The 24990-nt window shown below is 45.7% G+C and overlaps 3 protein-coding genes across 4 annotated transcripts in view; all 3 read left to right on the forward strand.

Annotated features, from left to right (window-relative positions):
- The window catches only part of LOC133139312 (immunoglobulin superfamily member 21-like), a 251621-nt gene extending 245361 nt beyond the window's left edge, over nucleotides 1-6260 (forward strand). For both annotated transcript variants that reach the window (XM_061258762.1, XM_061258763.1), the window contains exons 9-10: nucleotides 3255-3293; nucleotides 6134-6260. In XM_061258762.1, the coding sequence (XP_061114746.1) occupies nucleotides 3255-3293; nucleotides 6134-6210 (116 nt within the window). In that variant the 3' untranslated portion in view covers nucleotides 6211-6260. The remainder of the gene's footprint in view (nucleotides 1-3254; nucleotides 3294-6133) is intronic.
- Nucleotides 6261-9257: 2997 nt separating this feature from the next.
- On the forward strand, nucleotides 9258-11615 carry LOC133139585 (kelch domain-containing protein 7A-like). The gene has a single exon (XM_061259158.1). It carries the CDS (start codon nucleotides 9258-9260, stop codon nucleotides 11613-11615), a length of 2358 nt encoding a protein of 785 aa, XP_061115142.1.
- A 5846-nt stretch (nucleotides 11616-17461) lies between these two features.
- The window catches only part of LOC133139173 (short-chain dehydrogenase/reductase 3-like), a 20258-nt gene continuing 12729 nt past the window's right edge, over nucleotides 17462-24990 (forward strand). The window contains exon 1 of the mRNA XM_061258540.1: nucleotides 17462-18228. Coding sequence (XP_061114524.1) covers nucleotides 18034-18228 — 195 coding nt within the window. The 5' untranslated portion in view covers nucleotides 17462-18033. The remainder of the gene's footprint in view (nucleotides 18229-24990) is intronic.

Genomic DNA, 24990 nt, shown 5'->3' on the forward strand with positions numbered 1-24990 from the left:
TTTTTTATTTTCCACTGACAAACATTTTTCATCATAAATGTTTTAAAATGCATTAGTTTTCACTTATTTCTACATGGGTGTATTATAAACACGAATTTACTATTTATTTCAGTCAAAAAATTAGGAAAATAAACATTTCGGACCAAGTTTTATACATAAGACTATAATAGTCTTATTTATTTTTTTATTTTCCACTGACAAACATTTTTCGTCATAAATGTTTTAAAATGCATTAGTTTTCACTTATTTCTACATGGGTGTATTATAAACCCGATTTACTATCTATTCCAGTCAAGAAATGTGGAAAAAGAAATTTCAGACCATTTCTCATGTTTTATACATAAGACTATAATAGTCTTATGTATTTTTTTATTTTCCATTGACAAACATTTTTTGTCAGAAATGTTTTAAAATGCATTAGTTTTCATTTTTTTTATACATGGGTGTATTATGAACACGGTTTACTACCTATTTCAGTCAAAAAAATTAGGAAATAATTTTTTTGGACCATTTCTCAAGTTTCAGACATAAGACTATAGTCTTATGTATTTTTTCATTTTCCACTGACAAACATTTTTCATCATGAATGTTTTAAAATGCATTAGTTTTCAGTTATTTCTACATGGGTGTATTATAAACACGATTTACTGTCTATTCCAGTCAAGAAATGTGGAAAAAGAAATTTCAGACCATTTCTCAAGTTTTAGACATAAGACTATAGTCTTATGTATTTTTTTATTTTCCACTGACAAACATTTTTCATCAGAAATGTTTTAAAATGCTTTCGTTTTCACTTATTTCTACATGGGTGTATTATAAACATGATTTACTATTTATTTCAGTCAAAAAATGTGGAAAAAAAAATTTCAGACCAAGTTTTATACATAAGACTATAATAGTCTTATTTATTTTTTCATTATCCACTGACAAACATTTTTCATCATAAATGTTTTAAATTGCATTAGTTTTCACTTATTTCTACATGGGTGTATTATAAACACGATTTACTATCTATTCCAGTCATGAATTGTGGGGAAAAATATATTTTTTGGACCATTTCTCAAGTTTTAGACTCAAGACTATAGTTTTGTTTTTTTTCCACTGACAAACATTTTTCATCTTAAATGTCTTACATTTATTCCTGTTTGTTTCTATTAATTTCAACGTGATTGTGAATGTAAACATGATTTCATATTCACTTGAGTAAATTATGATTTTTATTTAAAAAAAAATTTAAAAATCACATTTTGGACGTAACCCCTCTGGAAAAAATTTCTTAAAACATGTTGCATTTATTTCAACATGCTTGGAATATAAAATTGATTGCCTAAAAAATATCTGCTTAAACCTAAATAAAATTGTATTGTCATTTTCAACATTCAACATTTTTCATCATGAAAGACACAAAACACATTTATTTTCATTCATTTCAACATGGTTATAATATAAACAGGATATCCTATAACACACAATTTTTTTGCACTTTTTCTCATTTTGGAATGTGACATTTTTTTTCTACAATTTCTTTTCCCGCTGAAAATTTTATCAGAATTGCCATTGAACATGTGATTGTAATATAAACATGTTTTCCAAATGTGTAAAAAAAATCTAAATACGTATATTACCTCTGCAAATGAATGAAAAATAATATTTTTTCAACCCCGGCAATGACAATAATGAATTAAAATTTGTTACATAATTGTTAATTATTTGCAAACATTTAAATGTGAGGTTTTCTAGCCAAAAGATTGAGACATCAGTTTTATTCACCTTTAATATATTAAACAGGAAATTGAGATCTCTTTTACAAGAGTGACCTGGTCAAGACCACCACAATAAAATCTACAGTAAAATCACACATTAAAACACATAAGAAGGTACATTACATGATTAAAAGAGCTCAAATGACACTGCATATTTTTATTTGGCATCCAGTCTACAGAAAACACTCTTCCTTCCTGCAAAGAGTAGCACAGATTTTAAAAAATGATAATCAGGAAAATACATCATGTCTTCATACCCAAAAACTGAAAGAGTGTTACTCTGGTTGTGGTATTTCTCTATGCAGTTGAATGAGCAAAAATCTTTCTTCAATCCCAACAATGAAATTAATGAATTAATGTGTTTGAATTGGTTTTTGAGAAAATGTCAATATCACTGGAGAAAATAGAAATGCATACAGTGAGCTCAATGTTACATATAGAGCTTGATTTGGCTCTATACTTTTTCTTTATATTTGAAAAAGAGAAAAGTAATAAAAAATAATAATAATAATCTGGATATGAATTATGTACATTTTATGAGTTTGATTTAAAAAATGTTGAAAATATTGAATGAATATACTGAAGAAATCCTAAACTTGTCATTATTCCATTCAAATTAGAAACAAAAAAACAATAAATAAAATAATGAAATATCTAGTGCAGGACGAGGGCCACAGTTTAACCTCCAGACTGAGTTCAGGTCAGTGCTTGGCTTAGGGTTCAGAATGGATTGGAAATCATGTAAATTGATAAATGTTAATAAAAGAAAATGTGTTGGGTGACATGAATGATGGAAAATCTATTTCAGTAAAAATAAATAAACACAAAGAGCAAAACACATAAGCCCGTAGTCTTATTTTTGATTATTCATTATTTTCACATAAATCTCTTTCAAATTCAAATGGAAAGGGGGGTCATTTATATTTAATAAGAAAAATAATCAAAGAAAATGTGTCTGTTTTGGAGAAATCCTGCCCCATTTGACCTCAAACTATTCCATTCTTCATGCATTAGGGAGCAGAGGAGCCGTCCTGAGTGCCATATTGCCTGTTCAGTCATTCAGATTGTTTTTCTGAAACCACTTATAATATTATAATGACACTTTTAAAGTTTAGATTTTTCAGAAACGTCCTTATGCTTTATCTGTAGACCTACCTGTATAAAGGATGAACTTTTCTTCATTTTAACTGAAAAGTTTGCATGTGGTCATGACGTCACATTATTTATATTTATAACTGGTTTGATAAAATCTTACACAGCTTGGTCATTAGCATGCATGACTGGATATCACCAATTTTCACACACGATGGTCTTTTTCAGCCTCCCGTTAGACGAACCCCAGCATTGTTAAAACTCATTAAAAACTTGTGACACTCAAACACACATATCTCACACTTCACACTGTGCAGAAGCAACCTTCGGAGTAGGAGAAAAGTTTGTTAAACTCACAGAAGTTTTTCTCCCTTTCTCTTGTTTTTTTTTTTTCCTCAGAGAACCCAAGCATGAGGAAAGGAGCACAGAATCAAAGCAGTGAGTAAACATTTCTCGCTTGTGTTTAATGTCAAACGGGGATAAACGCATTAAACACACATCGGATGGCAGAGTTAAAACACTGCTAAGAGTACCATCTGACGGATTCAGATGTTGCGGTGCCTCACAGGGAGCCCCACCATCAGCCTTCGCTTTGCCCCAGGATGAGAGCGCTTCGGCTGGGCAGGATGAGAGCGCCTCCCTCAGTCCCCTGCGTCTCCCTTCCTGGTCCTGTTCCTCTTGTCTGATCCTTCTGCTGATATCTGTGTCAGCTTCCATATACACTATGTGCTTCTGCACAATTGTAAACCCCGAAAAAGCCTCTTTGTTGTGTAAGGGCAGCGGAGTGGTTGCCGTAGTTTGTGGACTGTTGGCGTAGTGTTGCTGACGTTTGAAGATGTTGGAAGAGGAACCCTTTGTATCCAGTCTCTGTTTCTGGACTAATTTGTCCTGATTAAACGAGCTGGTCGGATGTTTTCCTGACTGTTGTACTAGTCTATGGAGGCCAAGTGCAAAAAACGCCTTCAGGTAAATGACAGGAAGGCGACAGTAACGTAAATAACCACACATTACTACAGTGGTATGCGGAAACGAGCATCTCTGAACACGCAACGTGTCAAACCTCTGAAGTGGACAGGCTACAGCAGCAGCAGAAGGAATCTAATAAAGTGCTCACTGAGTGTGATGGTTTATTTATGTGGCGTGTACACATTGGATATTCATGGCTGGGGGCTGAGGCTGACTCTAATGGCTGTGACGGATTGGCTGAGCCAGCGGCACTCCCCTGAAGGGTCTGTGGCATCGGCAGGAAGTCGACTGGGCTCTTTAGCCAATCAGCAGCCGTCCAGGCGCACCGCTGTGTGCCCCCGATATTGGGGCGTTATCCTGCCCCGCCCCGCCCCGCCCCATGGGCTCATGTCACTGTATCTCCGCCGGGCCGGTCCGGGGCGCACAGGTGTGCTGCCACAGGCAGGATGAGGTCGGGGGGGTGAGCGCGCTTTGCATGCAGACAGGCCCAGACGCTGACGGACGGCGGAGGTGTCGCTGCAGCCTAGCAACCCACCCACCGCCACGCGCGCTCACCTGCAGCCCTGCTCCGTCCCGCGCCAGGAGAGCGAGCGAGCGTGGGACCAACAGCGAGGACAGCGTCACAAACGCCGCGCTCTTAAAGCCTCACCCCATTTCGGCTGATTGTTTTAGGAGCTTCCCATCGGTGTAATCTCCCGTGTTAATCCGGGAGAGCACAGAGAGTCAGCCCTCTCCTCCTGTGGTGTGTGCAGGGTCCTTCCCTACAGAGCAGGGTAGTGTTTGATGAGCAGCTGCGCAGGCGGACTGCAGCCAGAAGAGGGCGCTGACACGCAGAGACGTGCTGACGCACCTCTTTACTGTACTTACACTGCCTGATCTGCCTGATCACAGGATGAATCCAGCTGTCATAGTTTGCTGACGGGCATGGCGGATATTCACACCGGTGTTTGTGTTGAAAGTCACTCTGCCTGTAATGTAATTCATTGGCTCCCACAGCGAGGTCTCGCTGAGGGCTTAATCCCACACCCTCCTGGTTCATGGGATTAAAGCCCTTTTATCTCTGCGTACAGAACATGACACTCAGCGCCCCGTTATTGATTTTTTATTAAGGAGCGATGGAGCCCATTTGCTTCCTCTGCCTAAGCCTTCCCCCTGAGAGTGCTTCGGGACCGTTGCTGCTCGACTGTTTATGATAATGAACCCGGCTGATGCTCCCAACACCACACCTCTCATCTACTGCCTTACAAACGAGTCCTTTACTCTCTGCTTGTACAGGAGAAAATTACATACAAACTCAAATTCGGCTACTCTGATAAAAGTCACAAAAACGTTACTGCATAATTACATTATTATCATCCGTTCTGCCCCGAAAGATCATTATCTCTCAAGGTGTCCTTTTTGTAAATATATGAGACTACAGGGAGAATGGCCGTGGTGTCTCACTAAATTCTGCAGTCGACTGGATTTAGAGTTATAGTCCCCGCGTGCTCCAGTCTTAGGGCTTTATGTTAGCCGTTCCCTGGATGGAGGCTTTATGTTAGCCGTTCCCTGGATGGAGGCTTTATGTTAGCCGTTCCCTGGATGGAGGCTGGCGTTCTGCGTGTCCAGAGAGTGGAGTGACTGGGATTGGTCCCTGTGAAGATGTGCGGGCAGAGGGTTGAGGGCGGTCTCTAACGGCATGTCTGTATTTTCTGTAAAGGCGTGTCTGTTATGTCTTTAATGGCATGTCTGTAATATCTGTAATGGCATGTCTGTAATGTCTCTAATGGCATGTCTGTAATGTCTGTAACGGCATGTCTGTAATGTCTGTAAAGGCGTGTCTGTGATGTCTGTTATGGCGTGTCTGTAACAACGTGTCTGTAACGGCGTGTCTGTAACGGCGTGTCTGTAATGGTGGTCTGTAATGGTGTGTCTGTAATGTCTGTAACGGTGGTCTGTAACGGCGTGTCTGTAATGTCTGTAACGGTGGTCTGTAACGGCGTGTCTGTAATGTCTGTAACGGTGGTCTGTAACGGCGTGTCTGTAACGGTGGTCTGTAACGGCGTGTCTGTAACGGTGGTCTGTAACGGTGGTCTGTAACGGTGTGTCTGTAACGGTGGTCTGTAACGGCGTGTCTGTAACGGTGGTCTGTAACGGCGTCTCTGTAATGTCTGTAACGGCGTCTCTGTAATGTCTGTAACGGCGGTCTGTAACGGCGTGTCTGTAATGTCTGTAACGGTGGTCTGTTACGGCGTGTCTGTAACGGTGGTCTGTAACGGCGTGTCTGTAACGGCGTGTCTGTAATGGCGTGTCTGTGTCTGGTGTCTTTGCAGACGGAGCCTCCTGCAGCGGCCTGGCGGGATTGGTGGTGGCGGTCGCCGTGGTAACAGTGACTCTGGCGGTGACGTGAGCTTGCTGTTCAGGCCTTTCTCCAGACGCCCCGCCCGACCCTCCCCTCGCCCCGCCCGGCCCTCGCCCCGCCCCGCCCGGCCCTCCCTCCCTCCGCCCCGCCCATCCGTCTGTCCGTCCGTCCGCCGACGCCACACAAACCCGCAGAGAGCCCCCCCCCATCCTGCTCCTCCTCCTCAGAGTTTTGTAAAATGGAAAAAAGAAAGAAGGGATTAATAAATAAAAACAGAGACAGACGAAGGACAGGAGAACGCCTCTCGACCTTCAGCCCCTTCCTCCTCCTCCTCTTCCTCTCCTCGTCTCGCCGTGAACCATCAGCTCTGAAACACGAAAGAGAAACTGACTGCTTCAGCCTGGTTTTGCTTTATCGTTCATCACAACGGCATTTGTCTTGTAGGGTTTTTTTTTTTTTTTTTTTGTGGTTTTTTTTTGGTTTTTTTTTTTTTTTTTGGTTGTTATTTTTCTCTTTTCTCTCGTTAAAGAAAATCCCCCAGAGTGCAGTGGGCTGGCCCACGTTGTTCCCCACCCCGCGCCGTTCGGTTGGGTCCCCCCTGTATACTATGCAGATTTAAGTAGACTGAATTTGTGTCACAACGCTGTCATGGTTACGCACCGTCGTCTTGTTTATATATTTTTATTATTTTTTTCCAAGTGATTCATGATTGGGATTACCAAGAAGATTATACTCAAAACTGTGATAGTGTTATTTTCCAGGTAGATGAGCAGAAATCTCCCTTTTTAAATGTATTTTGTGTACATTTCTGTAAATAATTGAAGAAGAAAAAAAAGAACATTAAGGTTCAGGGCAGCGAAGTGGGAAGCAAGTGGACTTTTGCCTCACGGTGATCAGAGCTACCGATTTTATTTCATGTGATGTTTAAATGAAATCAACATAGGTCAAAAAAATAAACACACAAAACTAGTTTTTGTCTATAATTCATGTGTTTTATATATCTGTATGAATGGTTTCCATGGGGAAAGCATTGCAGCTATATTACTGTCTGGCTGCAATGCGAACAGCTCTGTGTATATATACATAGAGTACAAGGTATACACTGTACTGCATTGTATGGTTTAGGGCTGAGATGCATCCCTTATTGGTAGACTATGACACACATAACACAGGTCAGTTTCTATCTGACGTGCAGGGCTGGGTTACACAACATGTGAGAATAAATGACGATCGGTGCTTTGATGAAATTCCAAGAAGATGGAGGTTATACGGTATCCGTTGGCCCCGATCCACCATTTCACATGCTAAAGTCACTATCTGGCACGGTGATGGGCGATGAGATTCCGTTCCTATCGCATTTAAATCCGGTCTCCCAGGAAACATGGAAATCGAAGAAAGAATATTAGCCATTGCCCCTCATCTATGGTGCCATCATGACAGTTTGAATATGACACAGAGGAGAAAACAAATACTTTTTTTTTTTTGCTGAATTGTGATATAACCGACTTGAAGAACTGACATGCATTTCTTAAAATTAACAACAATTCAGAGATATATCAATAAAAAATGTTGAACATCGCCCCTGCAACCCTGTTTAGGATAAGCAGGTTAGGATAATGAATGAATGAATGAACTTTTTCAATGGACACTGTCATATCAAGTATGTTATGTTATTCTTTAATTTAAGAACCTAATTTTGCTTTCATTATTTTTACATCGGGTTGCTGTTGACTTAACAAATATATAGAGAATGAGCATAATATTTCAATAATTTTGATTTATAGTAATGAATAAGTCAAATGTACTGTACAGTGAATAGTAATGCTTGTCTTGCTGCCATCTCGAATTTTCTGAAACATCTTCAGGGCAGGAGATGAAACAAGTGGTTATTTTGTATCCAAATGTAAATCATCAGAAAGATTAATATTTATCTGTGACATATTTTTCGAAAGGTCACCACTCACATTCTCTGTAATGGCTATGAAAAAAAAAAAGAAGGCCATCAACATTAAGTTTGATGGATAAAAAAATAAAATAAGTTTGATGGACACTATTTTCAAAGTAAAGCAAGATTCAAAAGCCATTTCTGTCAAGCAATTTGTAAACTAACATTTAATATGAGACCAAGTATTCAAAAGCTGCATTAGACGTTCTTTTATTTTTCTTTTACACTAATGTCACATTACTGCATAGCAATAAAATACTATTAGATAACTGGTCATCTCCCAAATCACCCACATTTATGGCACACAAGTTTATATAAGAGCATAGAATTGGCTCATTGATACGAGTATAAAGTCCACTGATAAGATGCCTGGTGTGGTTGGGGCTGATGTTGGCTATGCAAACACTACATGCAAACGACTAGATCCTGCTCAAGAGCTTTCATAACAGCACGTGCTAGCAGTCTCTGCCCTGTCAGCAAACAACAGCCCTGCAATTACTTGTATACCACCGCACTGAATCATAGTTCTATCGGCACTGCCTGCCAGCTTGTGAAAATAGAGATAAACTATAACTTACCTGTATGTGGCGTATATATATCCCCACTAATGAACCATAATAATGTCTTCAGTTTTACATTCTGTGTAGTGCAGTGGGGGGGGGGGGGAAAGAAAACAGCAGTAGTTCCCCTAACCTATGTTTAAAGTGAAGCGCAACAGCCGAGGTGTAATGGCAGCAGAACACAGGAGTGGATCTGCGAGGTATCCAAAAACAAGCAGGGAACGACCGTGGCCGGCGGCCATTTTGTTCCGAGCACTTGTGGCGAGGTTGGCCCCGCCTCGCCGTGTGGGGGATGCAAATAATGAAGCGATAGAGGGAGTCCTTCAGGTGCCAGGGTTAGTCATCCCAAGGAAGGACAGAAGAAGGACACACTCCCTCTCTCTCACACACACACACACACACACGTATACCTGTACTTGCTCATAAATGCACATCCACGCACACACAAACGACCGGGACCTTGTTTCGTGTGAAAACGTGCCAACTGACGAGAGTTGCGACTGGCGGAATGCAGAAGGCAGCGGCACTTCAGAGAGATTAACCATCGCCTGGCAACCCCTGCAGACCTGACCGGCCTTGAAAAAGAGAAAATGGCAACGGCAGAAGATCTCCCGGGCGCTGGGTTTGACATGCAGCTTATGGGAAAGTTTGCTCTATCTCTTGTCGCCGTGCTGCTCATTTCCTGGGCTTATAAATTCTCTGGGTCCTGGGGCCGGGGCCGGCGCTGGCGCCGGAGAGCGCCGGATCAATCTAATGGGAGCGTCGGACCGCCGACAGATTCCCAAACACCTGCAGGCACTTGCATAAAATGCAAAGCTGAGCTGCGGCCGGAAAAGGCCCAGGTACCGGCGAGCGCTGAGACGGGACGGGCCGAAGACTCTCCGCGGGATCCGGAAAACGACCGTCCGGAACGCCGGGAATACCCCGCTGAGAATTCCAAAACTCAGATCTCTGAGAAATATTCCAGTGAGGATTATGAGAGTGAGCCTGGCGGACGGCACAAGCACTCCCCAGAGAATGGGACTTGGGACCGCCGCCAACCCCCCCTGAGCCCTTCGGAAAAGGAGGCTGTGGAACACATCAAACACCGCCCTGAGAATTCCAGAAAAGGTCTTTCGGAGCAGCGGGAATATCGCCCTGAGTCTCCGTCGGCGTACAGCCACGCCGAAGTGCTTCAGAGCGAGCCACAGCCAAACGGCGAGGGCAGAGGCGCTCCCCGCGGTCTGGGCTGCACGTTATCTCCGCCGCCTGCCACCGAACCGGGCCGAGCGAGCCCAACGGGCCGGCGCTCCCCGTGCACGCTGAGGAAGCTGGAGCAAAGTGCCGGCGTGCGGCGGGAACTCCGCCAGGACCTGGGCCACCCCGGCACCTTCTCCAGCTTCCGGTCCAAGGTGGAGATCCGGGTGGAGGACGCCAACCTGCTCCTGGAGAGGCCCGGCCGCGAGCAGGTGGAGGTGCGCGGGAAGATCTACGAATTCTACGCCGAGTCCTCCTCCCAGTCGTCCGACTACCCGTCCAGTCCGGACGTCCGGAGTCCGACAGTGAGGCAGTACCAAGACCTCACCTCACAGGACCTACAGCCGCGGGGGAGGGCGATGGGAAGAGAGCGCTACGCTGGAGGCAGAACCGCCAAGCTACCCGTCACCCCAGGATCCCACGTCTCTCCCCTGATCATGCGGGATGTTGGAGAAGGAGACTCAAACCCGATCGGCTCTACGGCTCGTTCCACCGTGGATCGGAGCCCCAGCCCCAGTCTGCCAAACAAACCACCAATCCGCTTCGAGTCCCCAACAAGGGCCCACTTCTCACAGCCACCACTAGAGAGCGCTAGAAATCCGGAGCTGGACAGTCTAATAGGCCGACTGAATCTAGGCAACTGCCTACAAGCCCTGACTCTCGCCAGAAAGTACAGACATGCAAGCCTGGAGGAATCAGCCCTGAGGGTCATGTCGGACAACTACCTACAGGTGCTACAAGATCCAGGGCTATACGGGAGGCTGACTGCCCATGACCGAGAGGAGATCCGCACTCAGAGGATGAAGGGGAGGAAGTACTTAATGGCGGCCGACATTAACCCAGAGGACTGGATGAGGACCAGGGCGATGGCGGGGTCCAGTGACTCCGGCGTATCCAGCGGGCTGTACTGTTACGACGACTACCAGGACACCTGGCACCACATGAGTCCCCTCCCCACAGAGGTCGTGTCGGGGGGCTGCGCCGTGTGCACGATGGACAACTACCTCTTCGTCGCCGTGGGCTGCGAGGGCGCCGGCCGCTACGCGCGCCCGTCGGGGAGGGTGTTCTGCTTCAACCCGGCGACGCGCGGCTGGACGGAGCTCCGGCCCATGAACCAGGCGAGGCGGCAGTGCAGGCTGGCGGCCCTGCGGGGGCAGGTGTACGCCGTGGGCGGGGAGGGCCTCCGCACCGTGGAGCGGTACGACCCGCAGACGGCCCGCTGGAGCTTCGCGGCCCCGCTGCCCGTGGACGGGGCGCACCGCGCGACCTCCTGCGCCGGGGAGCTCTTCGTCCTGGGCGGCGGCCCCAGGCACGCCCTGCTGCGCTACGACCCGCGGGCGGACGCCTGGCGGCAGAGCCCGGTGGCGGGCGGCCCGGGGAGCACCGTGGAGCTGGCGGCGGTGCGGAGCTCCCTCTACCGCTTCGACGTCCTCCCCTCGCGGGGCCTCGCCGTCTACCGCTACCACGTGACGGCCCGCCTGTGGTACGAGTGCTGCCGCAGGCGCCCCGCCCCGCGCCCCGCCTTCCGCTGCGTCGCCGTGGACGACGTCATCTACTGCCTGGGCCGCGGCTTCGCCGCCCGGCTGCTGGCGCACGAGGTCTCGCCCGCGTTCGACGAGGCCGACCCGCGGAGCCTCGCGGCGGCCGGCGGCGACCTGTTCCCCTTCACGCTGGCGTTCCCCGATAAGAGCGCGCTGCAGACCGGTGTCTGAGTAAGGTCGGTTCCCTTCTTGTTAGATCCAAGGCGGTCGGGGACGCAGAAGGCATGTTTTCCGATAATCTAAAGGTTGAATTCTTGACATCTGTAAGCTTAAACAGCAGGGGGCTTATCCTTTTACTGTCATACAGTGATGATAAAAAAATTTAAAAAAACAATAGTGGGTGTTTTGTTAGTTTAGGACTTACTGCCATACTGTGTACTGTCGCTGGGCATTGCTTTCAGTTCCCTCAAAAGAAACTTTCCCTTCCATTGCTACAGTGGAAAAAAGAAAAAAACCCTGATTATTGTGAAATGCATAATTGCTTACAGTGATTATACACTCTGATTAGTGCGAGTAGAGAGCGTCTGAATAACTGTGATGTGTGGTTTTATAACATTTCAGAGTTCCATGACAATTAAAAGCCACTGCAGACTTAAGTTGTTGTTCTCCACGCTACTCCGCTCACCAGATCATTTGTTTTGATACCTTGTGTAGTTTAAAATGCAGCTCTCGCTCTTGCCTCCAAAAGTCAGTGAAGGCAGAAGAAAAATCGATTTACAAATATATATCTAAAAAAAAGTTTTGATGTTTTTTTTTTTAGTTTTGTATCTAGGCTATGCATAGCCTGAAAGAGTGGTGCATACTGATGATTAATTACCCTATTAATATTGACTCAATTACTTTCGTTTCACATCATAGAAAAAGTGACACTTTTGTGTAAAGTGAAGGATGTTTCAGACACCTAAAGAAGTTTATGACCACCTGCCAGCTTTACAATGTCAGGTATGAATGTGTTCAAAGGAGTGTGGTCTAAAGCAAGAAAAACACTTCAAGTAACTGCAGAAATACTGGTATAATTACATAAAGATATGAATTGCAGTAATTATAGGAATTTTAAAAATGTAAATGAGGTTTTGCGGTAGTTATAATTAAGCCATTTGTCTCGTAAGCGTGACCACATATCTTTGTGCAGTAAACATCACATCGCTGAAAATGCGCCGTTCAGCACGGTGGCCAAAGTCTCCTGCTTCCTGCTGAAAATGCTCCCGCCCACCACATCCAACTCAACTTCTGTCTTCCCCTGGCGTCTCCACAGAAACCGTGACAGAGCTGGGATAAAGAGCAGCCTTAAACGCACACACCACTTGGGAACGGCACAGTTGCAGGAATACTGTGAGAGAAGCGATAATTAAACTGTGGGCACAGCCTACGGGCGTTGGGAAACAGCTGGGTGCGTCTCAATCCCTCAGTCCTCCAACCATGAGGGGGTTTAAGCACCAGAGAATAAAGGCGTCGCAATACTAAGTAGTGTTGTTCTGATAACGGAGTGCCATCTAGTGACAGAGAGAGAGAGAGAGAGATAGAGAGAGAGAGAGAGGGGGGGGGGGGTCAAACAACATTTGGACATTTTTGGAAAATGAATTGAAATGGGGACTAAAAGGTAGTGCGGATTTTGTTTTGTGCCACTGTTATTGTCCTTGTTCTTGGGACTCATTCTGCTTAATCCAAAAGGACCATTTCCTCTTACATACCCAAACCCAATAACCGAAAATGTTGGACGAAATTAAATCAACTGAAAGCAAGCATTGTGTGCCACTAGCTCTTCAAGCGGAGCAGGGCACATAGACTCTCATTCTCTGAAATATGTACTTAAAAAATGAAAGAGTAAACCAAAGGGTAAACACAGAAATGAAACGCAAGCATTCAAACATAGACTCCATGTATTTTGAGAGATGATGTGCAGCATATATTTTGCAATCAATTGTAGCTGAATACCCACAATAAATGTATATTTGAGATTATATTTTCATTTGGGGTGCAATTATATCAATATACAAGTGCACATGATTTTTTTTTTTAGTAGGCGCTTAATATGTAAGACTCAAAGACGACTGGAAAATGTTAACCAATGTATATTTTGCCAATGGCCTCTAGGTGGCAGTGAAGATCTCTGAAAGACCACAGAGCTTCAGTGGTGGATGTACTGGTACACACTGCAGTTTTGGCCCCGGGCCTGGTGAACTCGGACTGAATGCAGCTATTCATTCAAGATCTTGAAGACTTTCCGTCCAGTGATTTCATATGTTCAAAACTGGGTGTGATGAGTTCAGTAAACTCTGAGAAAATATGTTACTGTACACTGTCTTCTCCAGATGCTTGACCAACAGTCTTCCCCAGAAAAGAAACAAGAGGGTTTTCCTGCTTTACACAGGGTCCCTAACTACAACAGAACATTATGCCTGCACTCAAGCAATATTACTTTTTCAACAGCAAGTTAGTTTTCATCATTACCCATCCATATCATACCATTTACTGGGAACCGGGGAATAATACACCACAGTCATTGTTAGACCCCATTCTAAAACCCATCTCGTGTGTGTATATTCACCACTGTGGTTACAGGGTTCACACTACGGAATAAGAAAGTATTATCTATTTAACATTTCATTTCTTTTTAACAGGGTTATTGACATTTTGTACTGTACCTATACTGCAGCCTATAGCCTAGTGGCTAGTGGCTAAGGTACATGATTGGGAGCCAAAAGGTTGGTGGTTCAAGCCCCAGTGTACCCACTATAAGTTCTGCACAGCTGTTGGGCCCTTGAAAAAGGCCCTTAACCCTACATTGCTCCGGGGGATTGGCCCCTGCTTAAGCAAATCAACTGCAAGTTGCTTTCGATAAAAGCATCAGCAAAATAAAAATTGGGACTGAAACGCAGGCCAGCAGTGTCAGAATGAAGCCAGCTGAGGAGACACAGACAGACAGACAGACAGACAGAGAGACAGAGAGAGAGACAGACAGGGAGAGGGACACGACAGACAGACAGACAGACAGACAGACAGACAGACAGACAGACGGAGAGGGATGAGACAAACAAAAGAACAGATTAAAACATGTTCATATGGGACTACCATGAGTTACAATCAGCTACATAACACCCTCATATCTGTTTATAATAAACTGTAGAATACCTTCCTTTTATAATGAACTGCATAATGATACAAATTACTTGCATAATAAAATACAATAACTTATTTTTATAATGAACTACATAATACCAAAATAACAAATACTTAAATGCATGCACACACACCCACACACAGACACACACACATAGATTCCTGGCACTATGAGTCAACAGTATTTAACCACTGTGGGTTTTTGGAAAGGGGAACATTCCAGCCAATAAATGAGGCAAACAGACAGCAATCAGACCCCGTCATTTCCAAAAGCACTTTGACTGTGTTTTAGTCAGAACCAGTAACACAGAGTATCTCTGGCACTGCAAGAACATTTGAGTTAGTCTGCACACTCCTCTCCCTGTTGATTCACATCCACGGACCAGAAGAGCCAGCCTGCAGTGCAGCAGTCCAGAGCTGCCAGAGAGTCCGAGACGATAAAGCTGAAATTATGAGCATCTACGAGTGACTGAGAGAGCACTGAGTCACTCAGTCTGTCAGAACTGTGTGGGTCACAAGACGATATGGCTGTAATTGGGACAGTCTGTAGCGTAGTGGTTAAGGTAAATGACTGGGACACGCAAGATTGGTGGTTCTAATCCCGGTGTAGCCACAATAAGATCTGCACAGCCGTTGGGCCCTTGAGCAAGGCCCTTAACCCTGCATAGCTCCAGGGGAGGATTGTCTCCTGCTTAGTCTAATCAACTGTATGTTGCTCTGGATAAGAGTGTCTGCCAAATGCCTGTAATGTAATGTAATGTAATTATGAGCACTAAGTCTCTCAGTCTGAGTCTCACAGTCTGAGTTTCTCAGTCTGTCCTTTCAGAACTGTGAGGGTCATGAGTTCAGGGGTATCCCATGAAAGGCCAGAGAGAGAAATCAGATGGGAACTCTCAGCCAAGTGTTCATTTCTCGGGTTTACTTTCGTTTCGTAAATGTCTGACACATACGTACAGAGAGGTTGTCTACTCTCAATAATATCAGCTAACCATGGGAGTTTCTAAAACACTTCTTCAACAGTATTATTAGTTGGCAGAGAAATGGAGAAAAGAAGGTGAGGTTGCTTTATACTCGACCGATCAGACTTCTCCCAGTCACAGAAATAAAGGCTGCATTATGACAGAAACTTTACTGGGACGTTTGTGCTGGTACAGGCAATCCGGAAGAACTGGTTGAGTGACAAGTGTTGCCTCATCCTGGTGTCCTCTGCTGCTCTGTCTCTTGGGAAACATGCTAACACCTGCTCACAGTGGATAGAACGAGACCGACTGTGCACAAGAGAAAACACGGACAAGTGTACATCAAAGTAAGAGAGAAAAATGGACTTAAAGTTCACTTTGCAAACGGCAAACATGCTTCCAGCTGACCTCAGTAAATCTGGTTGCAAAGGTAGAATAAAGAATAAACCTGCCAAGCTGTGTGGTTCTCCTGGCCCTCTCACTCACTCACTCACTCACTCACTCACTCACTCACTCACTCACTCACTCACTCACTCACTCACTCACTCACTCACTCACTCACACAACCCCACACTCACTCACTCACTCACTCACACACTCACACACTCACTCACTCACTCACTCACTCACTCACACAACCCCACACTCACTCACTCACTCACACAACCCCACACACACTCACTCACTCACTCACAACCCCACACTCACTCACTCACTCACACACAACCCCACACACTCACACACTCACTCACTCACTCACTCACTCACTCACTCACACAACCCCACACACACTCACTCTCTCACTCTCTCACTCTCTCACTCTCTCACTCTCTCACTCTCTCACTCTCTCACTCACTCACTCACACACAAAGCACAAGAATGTTCAACTATGAAACACTACAATTAAAATTAATAAATCATATTTTTATTATTATTATTGCATGATTAGCTGTCTCACAGTGAGTGGAAGACAGAACAGAGGGGTTGAACCCCCGTATCATCAGAGTTTTGACTCAATATTTGTTTGAAAACTGAAATATTTCTAGCCGAGTAGGATGTACCCAGGCAAAACTCAACTGTCTCTGAGATTTACAGCGCTCTAGACATCTAGATTGGTCTAGATTCCGTTGTTTGGGGCTACAGAGTTAGAAGTTTATTACCAGAGGGCTGCAGGTTTGAATCCCCATTGTGACACAGCTGTATTAGCGGGCCACTTTTCACTTGCAAGTTTCCTAGAAGAAGACGGCTGCTATGAAAACCTAAAGGCAATTTTGTGACATTTAAGATGAATCTAGAAGCCCCATTATATTCATTAGTACACAAATTATCATCTAGCCGGCAGGGGTGACAGAACAGGACACACGTAGTTAAATTCGGAATCTCCTTTAATTTCCTCAAAACATTACATAAAGTTACACACACAGAGCACTACTGGACATTGATAATGATGTGTTATTGAAATATGAAATATTCTCGAGGCCCCTACCAAAATCAAATAGCATGCAATCAGGTCGCGTGCCGAGTTGACGGAACTCCAGTGGGCGGCGGTTGAACGGTCAAAACGGCAGATTATAATTATTCACGAGACAGCTTTCCAAAATATTTTTGCATTAGCACACACATAATATATTAGTACCTGCAATGCTACAGCAATACAAACATTGCAAACAAAGACTAGCCTATTTGCAGTTCTGTAATACAGAACTCGGCGGTAAAATCCTATCTCGTCAAGTGAAACAGCGCACTACTGAGAGGTAGACTAGTGACTTACATGGGAGCTACTCCAATGCTTCTGGGGGTGGGGAAACTCGGAGAGGAAAACAGCCACTCACAGACAACACAGTAGTGCAATATTCCCAAACACTTAAACTGTCAATCAGGATTAATGGTCTATAAAAACTCCCATCTGATCCAAGTCTCCCAGACACTGAGGGAATGGCAATAGCCTACCGAGTAGAGTGCTGGTGAGATGCGATAATACCCTGCGTATTAACACCCTGAACCCGCACCAGCTCTGACATCGCGTTTGTACGCATTATATTGCTGTGGATTTTCAGGTCAAGAAGCAGCAGAATATATAGCTTACTTTTTTCCATTGATCTGGTCTTGGAGAGGCATAACGCACGGTTAATGAACAGGACTGAGTGACATGCGTGCGTCTCCGTAACTGTGACGAGGATACAAACTTTCCTACATTTGACACGGGGCAAAGTTTATGTCAGTGACTCGGGTTTAGACAAGTTGGAGTGAAGCATTATCTCGTCTTCTTTTCAACACCATTTAAAGAACGACTGTGCAAGAAAACTTTCCAAAAGTTGGTTGAGATTTATATGTTTATTTGCGGCATCTGAGGGAAAAGTGGTGGACTCCTGTCCACAAGAGAATCGCAAGCTGAGGGCGATTTAGCCGAGAAGAAACTTGCAAGCTGTTCTTTAGGATCAAGCTAAACCGAAATTGTGGATGATACATTTTTTCATTTAGGTCGAAATTAATTCCACATACGAATAAAAATGGATCTTAAATGCTTGGGCTTGGCGGCGCTTTTCCCTATACAGATCGTTTATTACATACTTAAAGCAAGTGTGTGCTTGTTGCTACCGAGCAAACGGAAGGACTTGAGCGGCGAGGTCGTGTTGATCACCGGCGGTGGAAGGGGCATCGGTCGTCACCTGGCAAAGGAATTTGCGAAGCAAGGAGCAAAAAAGGTAAAATAACCCGCATATTTACGGACAGGCTATCAACTATCGTGTGAGGCAATGCCTTTCCGAACTGTATTACAGACTGCGTCTGACAAGCAATGACTGTTTATTTGTGTTGGAGAAACTGCCAATAGCTTCTATATTTGTTACGGAAGCGTTCCTACTCAGTACGGTACGTTTGAAAATCTGTTTTGAAAGCGATTGCATTTTTGTTCGTGAGGTCAAATGTAATCAGACTGGACTTTTTTAAGACAGCGGAGTGCACGAATGGTACTCGTAGATGTGGACATTTGGTGTCAAACAGTTAAATTGGTAGATATTCTATGCTTATCAACACGGAGCTGACTTTGCCCGTCCAGGCACATGTGCTATTATGGGACCGCCCACCCCCACTGTCTAATTTGGTCGATCTCACCCACTGTAGAAGAATAGGGGAGTAGCCTACAAATAATTATCCAATAATCCTACACTTTCTCAAATTTGATTTTAGGCAGCTGTTGCAAAGACAGTGAGGGTCTTAAAACGAGTACCCAGTATCTGTTTGTTTCGACGAAAATAATTTACCGGTTCAGTTTTGTCTCTCTTACGGTATAATTACTGTAGAAGACCCCCGCCCGCACCCCCTCCCCTCCCATTATATCACATTGCAGCCTTGCCGAAAGAAAGTTTTAGGTTCACACTAAACCGTGATCGTACCCTCAGGTGTTAATTAATCCGCATTACTTCTCTAAATCTAAGTGCTCCAGCGCTCGTCTAAACCCGACTGTGCTATCCGGAGCATAACAGGTCCTAGCTGGCGAGGTTAGGCTGGGTTTTCTCGCATGAATCCTCACACTAATGTTGACAGAAGGAATGATCCTATGCGGTCATAGACTCAGTGTAACGCGTCTCTACTGCTTCCCAGGGAAAGAATGAAAGAACGCAGTGAGACTCGTTAAGGTGTGATTTGGAAACGCACGCCACCTTTCCATGCCCAACAGTGGATGGTAGTGCAGTCATAGAAACATGGCTACCCCTCCCCATAGCCTTGGATCTGACTGTTATGTAGCGGTACCTTGCAGGTCACTTACCTATGACCATCTTACATTTTCGGCATTTAGCTGACACTCTTATCGTGAGTGAACACCAACAACATCCCATGACCCACTAGCGATAGGTAAATGTTTGTCGCTACAATGAACAGGTGGAAGGGAAGGTACAGTTTTTTTGTTGTTGTAGGGAAATATGTAAGTCCACACCAGTTGCCAGACTATATTGTCACAGTTTGTATCAAGAAAGGTTTTGGAAGCCATGAAGAGAAGAACTTGAACTTGGCAAGGCATCTTGGATCTGGGTCTGAAGTGGGAAAGAGGTATCATGACCCCAATTCCCAGGCACATACTGTAATTATTATTATTATTTTTCGTTTTATTTTATTTTTTTTACCCTAAAACCGCATAGCAGCTGGACTGGAAACAGGATCCAACAGAAGAACATTTTGCAAGCCCAGGCATGTCCTTGTGTAAGATGCTGCACATATTAGCCTCTGGCATGCCACTGGTAATGGAAAATATTCTGAAGCAAAACCTGTAGTTTTTAAAAACTTTGGATCACAGCACAGTGACTCAAAAAAAAAAAAAAGAGAACATTCTGACTGCCTCATTCACTCCACCGTCTCTGAATTACCGAGTCTGTATTTAGGCTATTCATAGCAACAGCTTAGTTTAAGCAACAAAACCACAGACTGGCGTAGCTACCATAGCAACAACAGATCCTGACTCATGGATTGAGACTCCCGCTGGTTCTATTCCAAGCGAACTGCAAAGAGCCCTGATTGCCTGCCCGCTACGGCCGGACAGAGCCCCACACTGCACGTCCTTAACAAGTGGCTAACGCTACAGATACTGCCCAAGGTCTGAATATGTGACCTGGTGTCTGTCTGTCTGACATGGCTGGTCTGATTCAAGTCTTAAAATGAATATTACAACGATCAGTGTGTACTATTGTGGGGGGAATGGCCTGCTATTTGTCCGCTGTGTTTTACTTGTTGCAGAAAACAAGCCAGTGAAGTGTTGATTTCAGTGGCCCCGTCTTATCTGGTCCGGATAGCTGTGTGTGATTATCATCGCTGGGTAACGCGAGCCCTCTCTCTCTCTCTCTCTCTCCCTCTCCCTCTCTCCTCTCTCTCTCTCTCTCTCTCTCTCTCTCTCTCTCTCTCTCTCTCTCTCTCTCTCTCTCTCTCTCTCTCTCTCTCTCTCTCTCCCTCCCTCTCTCTCTCTCTCTCTCTCTCTCTCTCTCTCTCTCTCTCTCTCTCTCTCTCTCTCTCTCTCTCTCTCCCCTCTCCCTCTCTCTCTCTCTCTCTCTCTCTCTCTCTCTCTCTCTCTCCCTCTCCCTCTCTCTCTCTCTCTCTCTCCACACTGGGTAGAAACGTAGTGTCGTTTTTAATCTTTGTCCCTCTCACCCCGGGCCTTTGTCCGGGCCTTGTAAAGAGCAGGACATCCACGGAGAAGACTCGCTGCCCTGTGTCCAAAGACACTCCCCCGTTAATGGCACGGGCACAACGCCTCGAGTCTGTAAACTTTGGCAACAATGGTCCGTTTTCAGTCGCCCTCTCACCAGTGCCATTCACACTTCAGCAGGTCCTCCCGGCAAAAACGCCCAGAAATGTTTCTCCTGGAATGGGCACAAATTAACAGTCACACCCCCCCCCCCTCCCCAAAACATTCAGTCAGTTATTTAATATTTCTGAAAATGTCAATTTTATGGAAAACATTTATTTATTTATTTTTTCCTCCCTCTCATGGACACCAGCCATATAGGTTCCCTTATTTTCTGGTTCAAGTTGCACAACAAGCCGGGTCGGGCAGGGGGCAGACCCTGCGGAGAAAGGGCCCATTCTGCCGCTCCTCTGTGAGAGTGGGATTATCTGACCGCTGGTGTGATAACGCGGTCTCTCCCGCACATTCTGGGCCCCAGGCTGACAAAGGCTCACTGGCACTGATGAAAGTCAGAAAGTGACAGAGCGTAGCAGATACAGGAAGTGGGTTTCATCAGCTGTGCTTTGTGAGGAAGACAAAGAGATATGCTGACTGTTTTGTATTTGCCCTTTTCTCTTCTTTGTTTTTTTTAACAAGCTGCTAGACAGTTCCAGCACTTCAAAGATAATCCAGGGTGGAAGATATGAATCTCCTCCCTCCTCTCTCTGCTTGACCATTCCTTCAGTGCTGAACTCCCAACGCCTTCACATCCTCAGAAGCTTTGACTCTTTGACTGTGCAGGGTCCTGAGATGACGGTCTGATTGCTCAGAGTTACTCTTTAGTCCTTGGCTGCTGTGCAGTGGTACCAGGGGCACCATTTCCTGAGCGTTATTTACAGAAGCAGTTCAGGTTATGTACCTTCTACAACGTTATCTACACTGGCCCCACTCCACCGGAGAACTGAACCTACAGCATTGCATAATAACCATGCTACACTCATGCCCTAGTTTTGACTCGGCAAACTACATTTTGCCACTTTGTCCCGGTTGCTGAAATTGCTCATTCTATTGGGGATTAGAAATTGACAACATCCCAAGAACTCCTTTTCAAAATGCATGTACGTGTCCTGACACACGTTCAGTTGTTACAAGAGTAATTTAAACCACACATCATCAACGTTTCTCCCTCCTGAAACATATTCCCGCATATGATCCTTATTTTTTTTCCCACAATACTTTACTAGACACCTAAAATCCTAGAGAGAAATAGGTTAGTGTGTCTTGAGCTTGACATTTATTTCAGCTTCTGTACCCAGGCTCTGTCTAAATACTCGGCTTCTCCAGACAAGCACCGGTCCACTGCGTTTTGGGCCTCGTTTCAAAGTACAGGGTCCAAGTAACAGTTAATCATCTTTGTGAAAGCCATTACCGACGGCCCTAAAACTTGTCAAAACCGTAGGCTGTTGAGCCCCTGTGATAATATTAATGGATTTTCGACAGCTTTGTCCGAGTGCTTCATTATGATTAATGGTGCTGACAAGCTGCAGTGCTGGCTGTGCCAGTTAGCCTACATCAGCCCCTAAAGCACAGAACCTTTCACCCTGCTATACCCACATCAGCCCCTAAAGCACAGAGCCTTTCACTCTGCTATACCCACACCAGCCCCTAAAGCACAGAGCCTTTCCTCTGCTATACCCACATCAGCCCCTAAAGCACAGAGCCTTTCACTGTGCTATACCCACACCAGCCCCTAAAGCACAGAGCCTTTCACTCTGCTATACCCACACCAGCCCCTAAAGCACAGAGCCTTTTCACTCTGCTATACCCACACCAGCCCTAAAGCACAGAGCCTTTCCCTCTGCTATACCCACACAGCCCCTAAAGCACAGAGCCTTTCCCTCTGCTATACCCCACACCAGCCCCTATAGCACATAGCCTCACCCTGCTATACCCACACCAGCCCCTAAAGCACAGAGCCTTTCCCTCTGCTATACCCACACCAGCCCCTAAAGCACAGAGCCTTTCCCTCTGCTATACCCACACCAGCCCCTAAAGCACAGAGCACCTTAACCCTGCATTGCTCCAGGGGGGGGGGGGGTTTGGCCCCCTGCTTATCTAATCAACTGGAAGTCTCTTTCGATAAAAGTGTCAGCTACATAACAGTTATGTTTATGTAACACAACCCCCATGCTTCTCCCAACACAAACTGCGGCCTCACAATCATCCCATTGCAAACAATTGCCCCAATCTTTTCCCCATTGCAAACAGGGGCCCAATCTTTTCCCCATTGCAAACAGGGGCCCAATCTTTTCCCCATTGCAAACAGGGGCCCAATCTTTTCCCCATTGCAAACAAGGGCCCAATCTTTTCCCCATTGCAAACAGGGGCCCAATCTTTTCCCCATTGCAAACAAGGGCCCAATCTTTTCCCCATTGCAAACAGGGGCCCAATCTTTTCCCCATTGCAAACAAGGGCCCAATCTTTTCCCCATTGCAAACAGGGGCCCAATCCTTTCCCCATTGCAAACAATTGCCCCAATCTTTTCCCCATTGCAAAACAGGGGCCCAATCTTTTCCCCATTGCAAACAAGGGCCCAATCTTTCCCCCATTGCAAACAGGGGCCCAATCTTTTCCCCATTGCAAACAGGGGCCCAATCTTTTCCCCATTGCAAACAGGGGCCAAATCTTTTCCCATTGCAAACAGGGCCCAATCCTTTCCCATTGCAAACAATTGCCCAATCTTTTCCCCATTGCAAACAGGGGCCCAATATTTTCCCGATTGCAAACAAGGGCCCAATCTTTTCCCCATTGCAAACAGGGGCCTTGTTTGCAATGGGGAAAAGATTGGGCCCTGTTTGCAAACAAGGGCCCAACAGCACCAAGCCACGGGTTCACGGAAAGTGAGTTGTGGATTTCTCTCCTGAGCAGCACAGCTGAAATTCTGGCACTGGAGCCCACCGCCCACTCTCGAGGAGTGCTTCAGCAGCAGCAGCAGAAGTCCTGCTGGGTGTTTTTGGATCCGGGGGGGTGTACCAAGGCTGCCCTTCCTGAGATGTATTTTTATTCAGCTAAAGAGGTACAGCAGCGCTTCCTTTAACACACAGCGAAGGCCGCTAAGCGCTAGCGCATAGCACGTTAATGTGTTGACGGCTGGATCCTCACCCACCAGTGCTTGCATATTTCAGACGGTGTGGTATTGTCGCTGCCGATTAAACTGCAGTGGCTACATCCTCCGCAGCGACAGACAGAACCGCCTGCCCCCGTCCCAGTGCACCGAACCCTCCCTCTTTTACGGTTTTTACATCGTACACCACGAACCCGGCGTCTCGCTCCGGGACCGGGACCGGGACCGGGACGCTGCGCCCGGCCAAACCAAACGCATTCCTGGGCCGGGACACGGTCGGCCCCGGCACGGGGTCCGTCATCAACCGCTGCCCTGCAGAACGCGGTGTGGGAGCGGGGGATGGGATTAACGGGGCTTCACACCGCCACACTGCAGCAAGGCCGAGGTGGACCGCAGCGCTGTGGCAGTGCGCAGTGTTTTGTCAGAGCAGAGTAGGGAGCCAGGCCCCCGTTTTTACGATTATGGTTTTTATTCAGACGGGGAACGCGGAGGGCTACAGCGAGATGGGATAACGGCACAGAAAAGCCTCGCAGCTGGGAGGGACCGCACATTCAGATTCCAACACCACTTTGAGAGTTGGCTGCCAAACTGCATGGACTGTGCCACAATCTCATCTGTTTGTTTTTTTTCTCCTTTTCTTTAACCGCTCCTAGACTACACCACAACTTTTTTTTTTAATTATTATTTTTTTTTTTTAAGAAGATATACTTGAAAGGTCATTTTGCAGAGCATAGGGCAGTCATAGTGCAGTGCCTGGGGAGCAATGTGGGGTTAAGGGCCTTGCTCAAGGCCCCACATCTGCACATATCTTATCGTGACTACATCGGGGCTTGAACCACCAACCTTCCGGGTTGTACCATAGTATGCCATAGTACCAAGCATGTACCATGTACCATAGTACCATAGTACCAAGCATGTACCATAGCCACAAGGCTACAGACCGCCCCCATTAACCTGTGCTTTTTTCCCCCCACCGAGAGCACATTTTCACAACCTGTCTCACTGCATTTTGTTTTCTAGTGCTACCGACTGTCCTACTACAGGGACACATGCCCAGCATGCATATTGGGCCCAATCTTTTCCCCATTGCAAACAGGGGCCCAATATTTTTCCCCATTGCAAAAAAGGGCCCAATCTTTTCCCCATTGCAAACAGGGGCCCAATCTTTTCCCCATTGCAAACAGGGGC

Source organism: Conger conger, chromosome 10, assembly GCF_963514075.1.
Source record: "Conger conger chromosome 10, fConCon1.1, whole genome shotgun sequence".
NCBI lineage: Eukaryota > Metazoa > Chordata > Actinopteri > Anguilliformes > Congridae > Conger > Conger conger.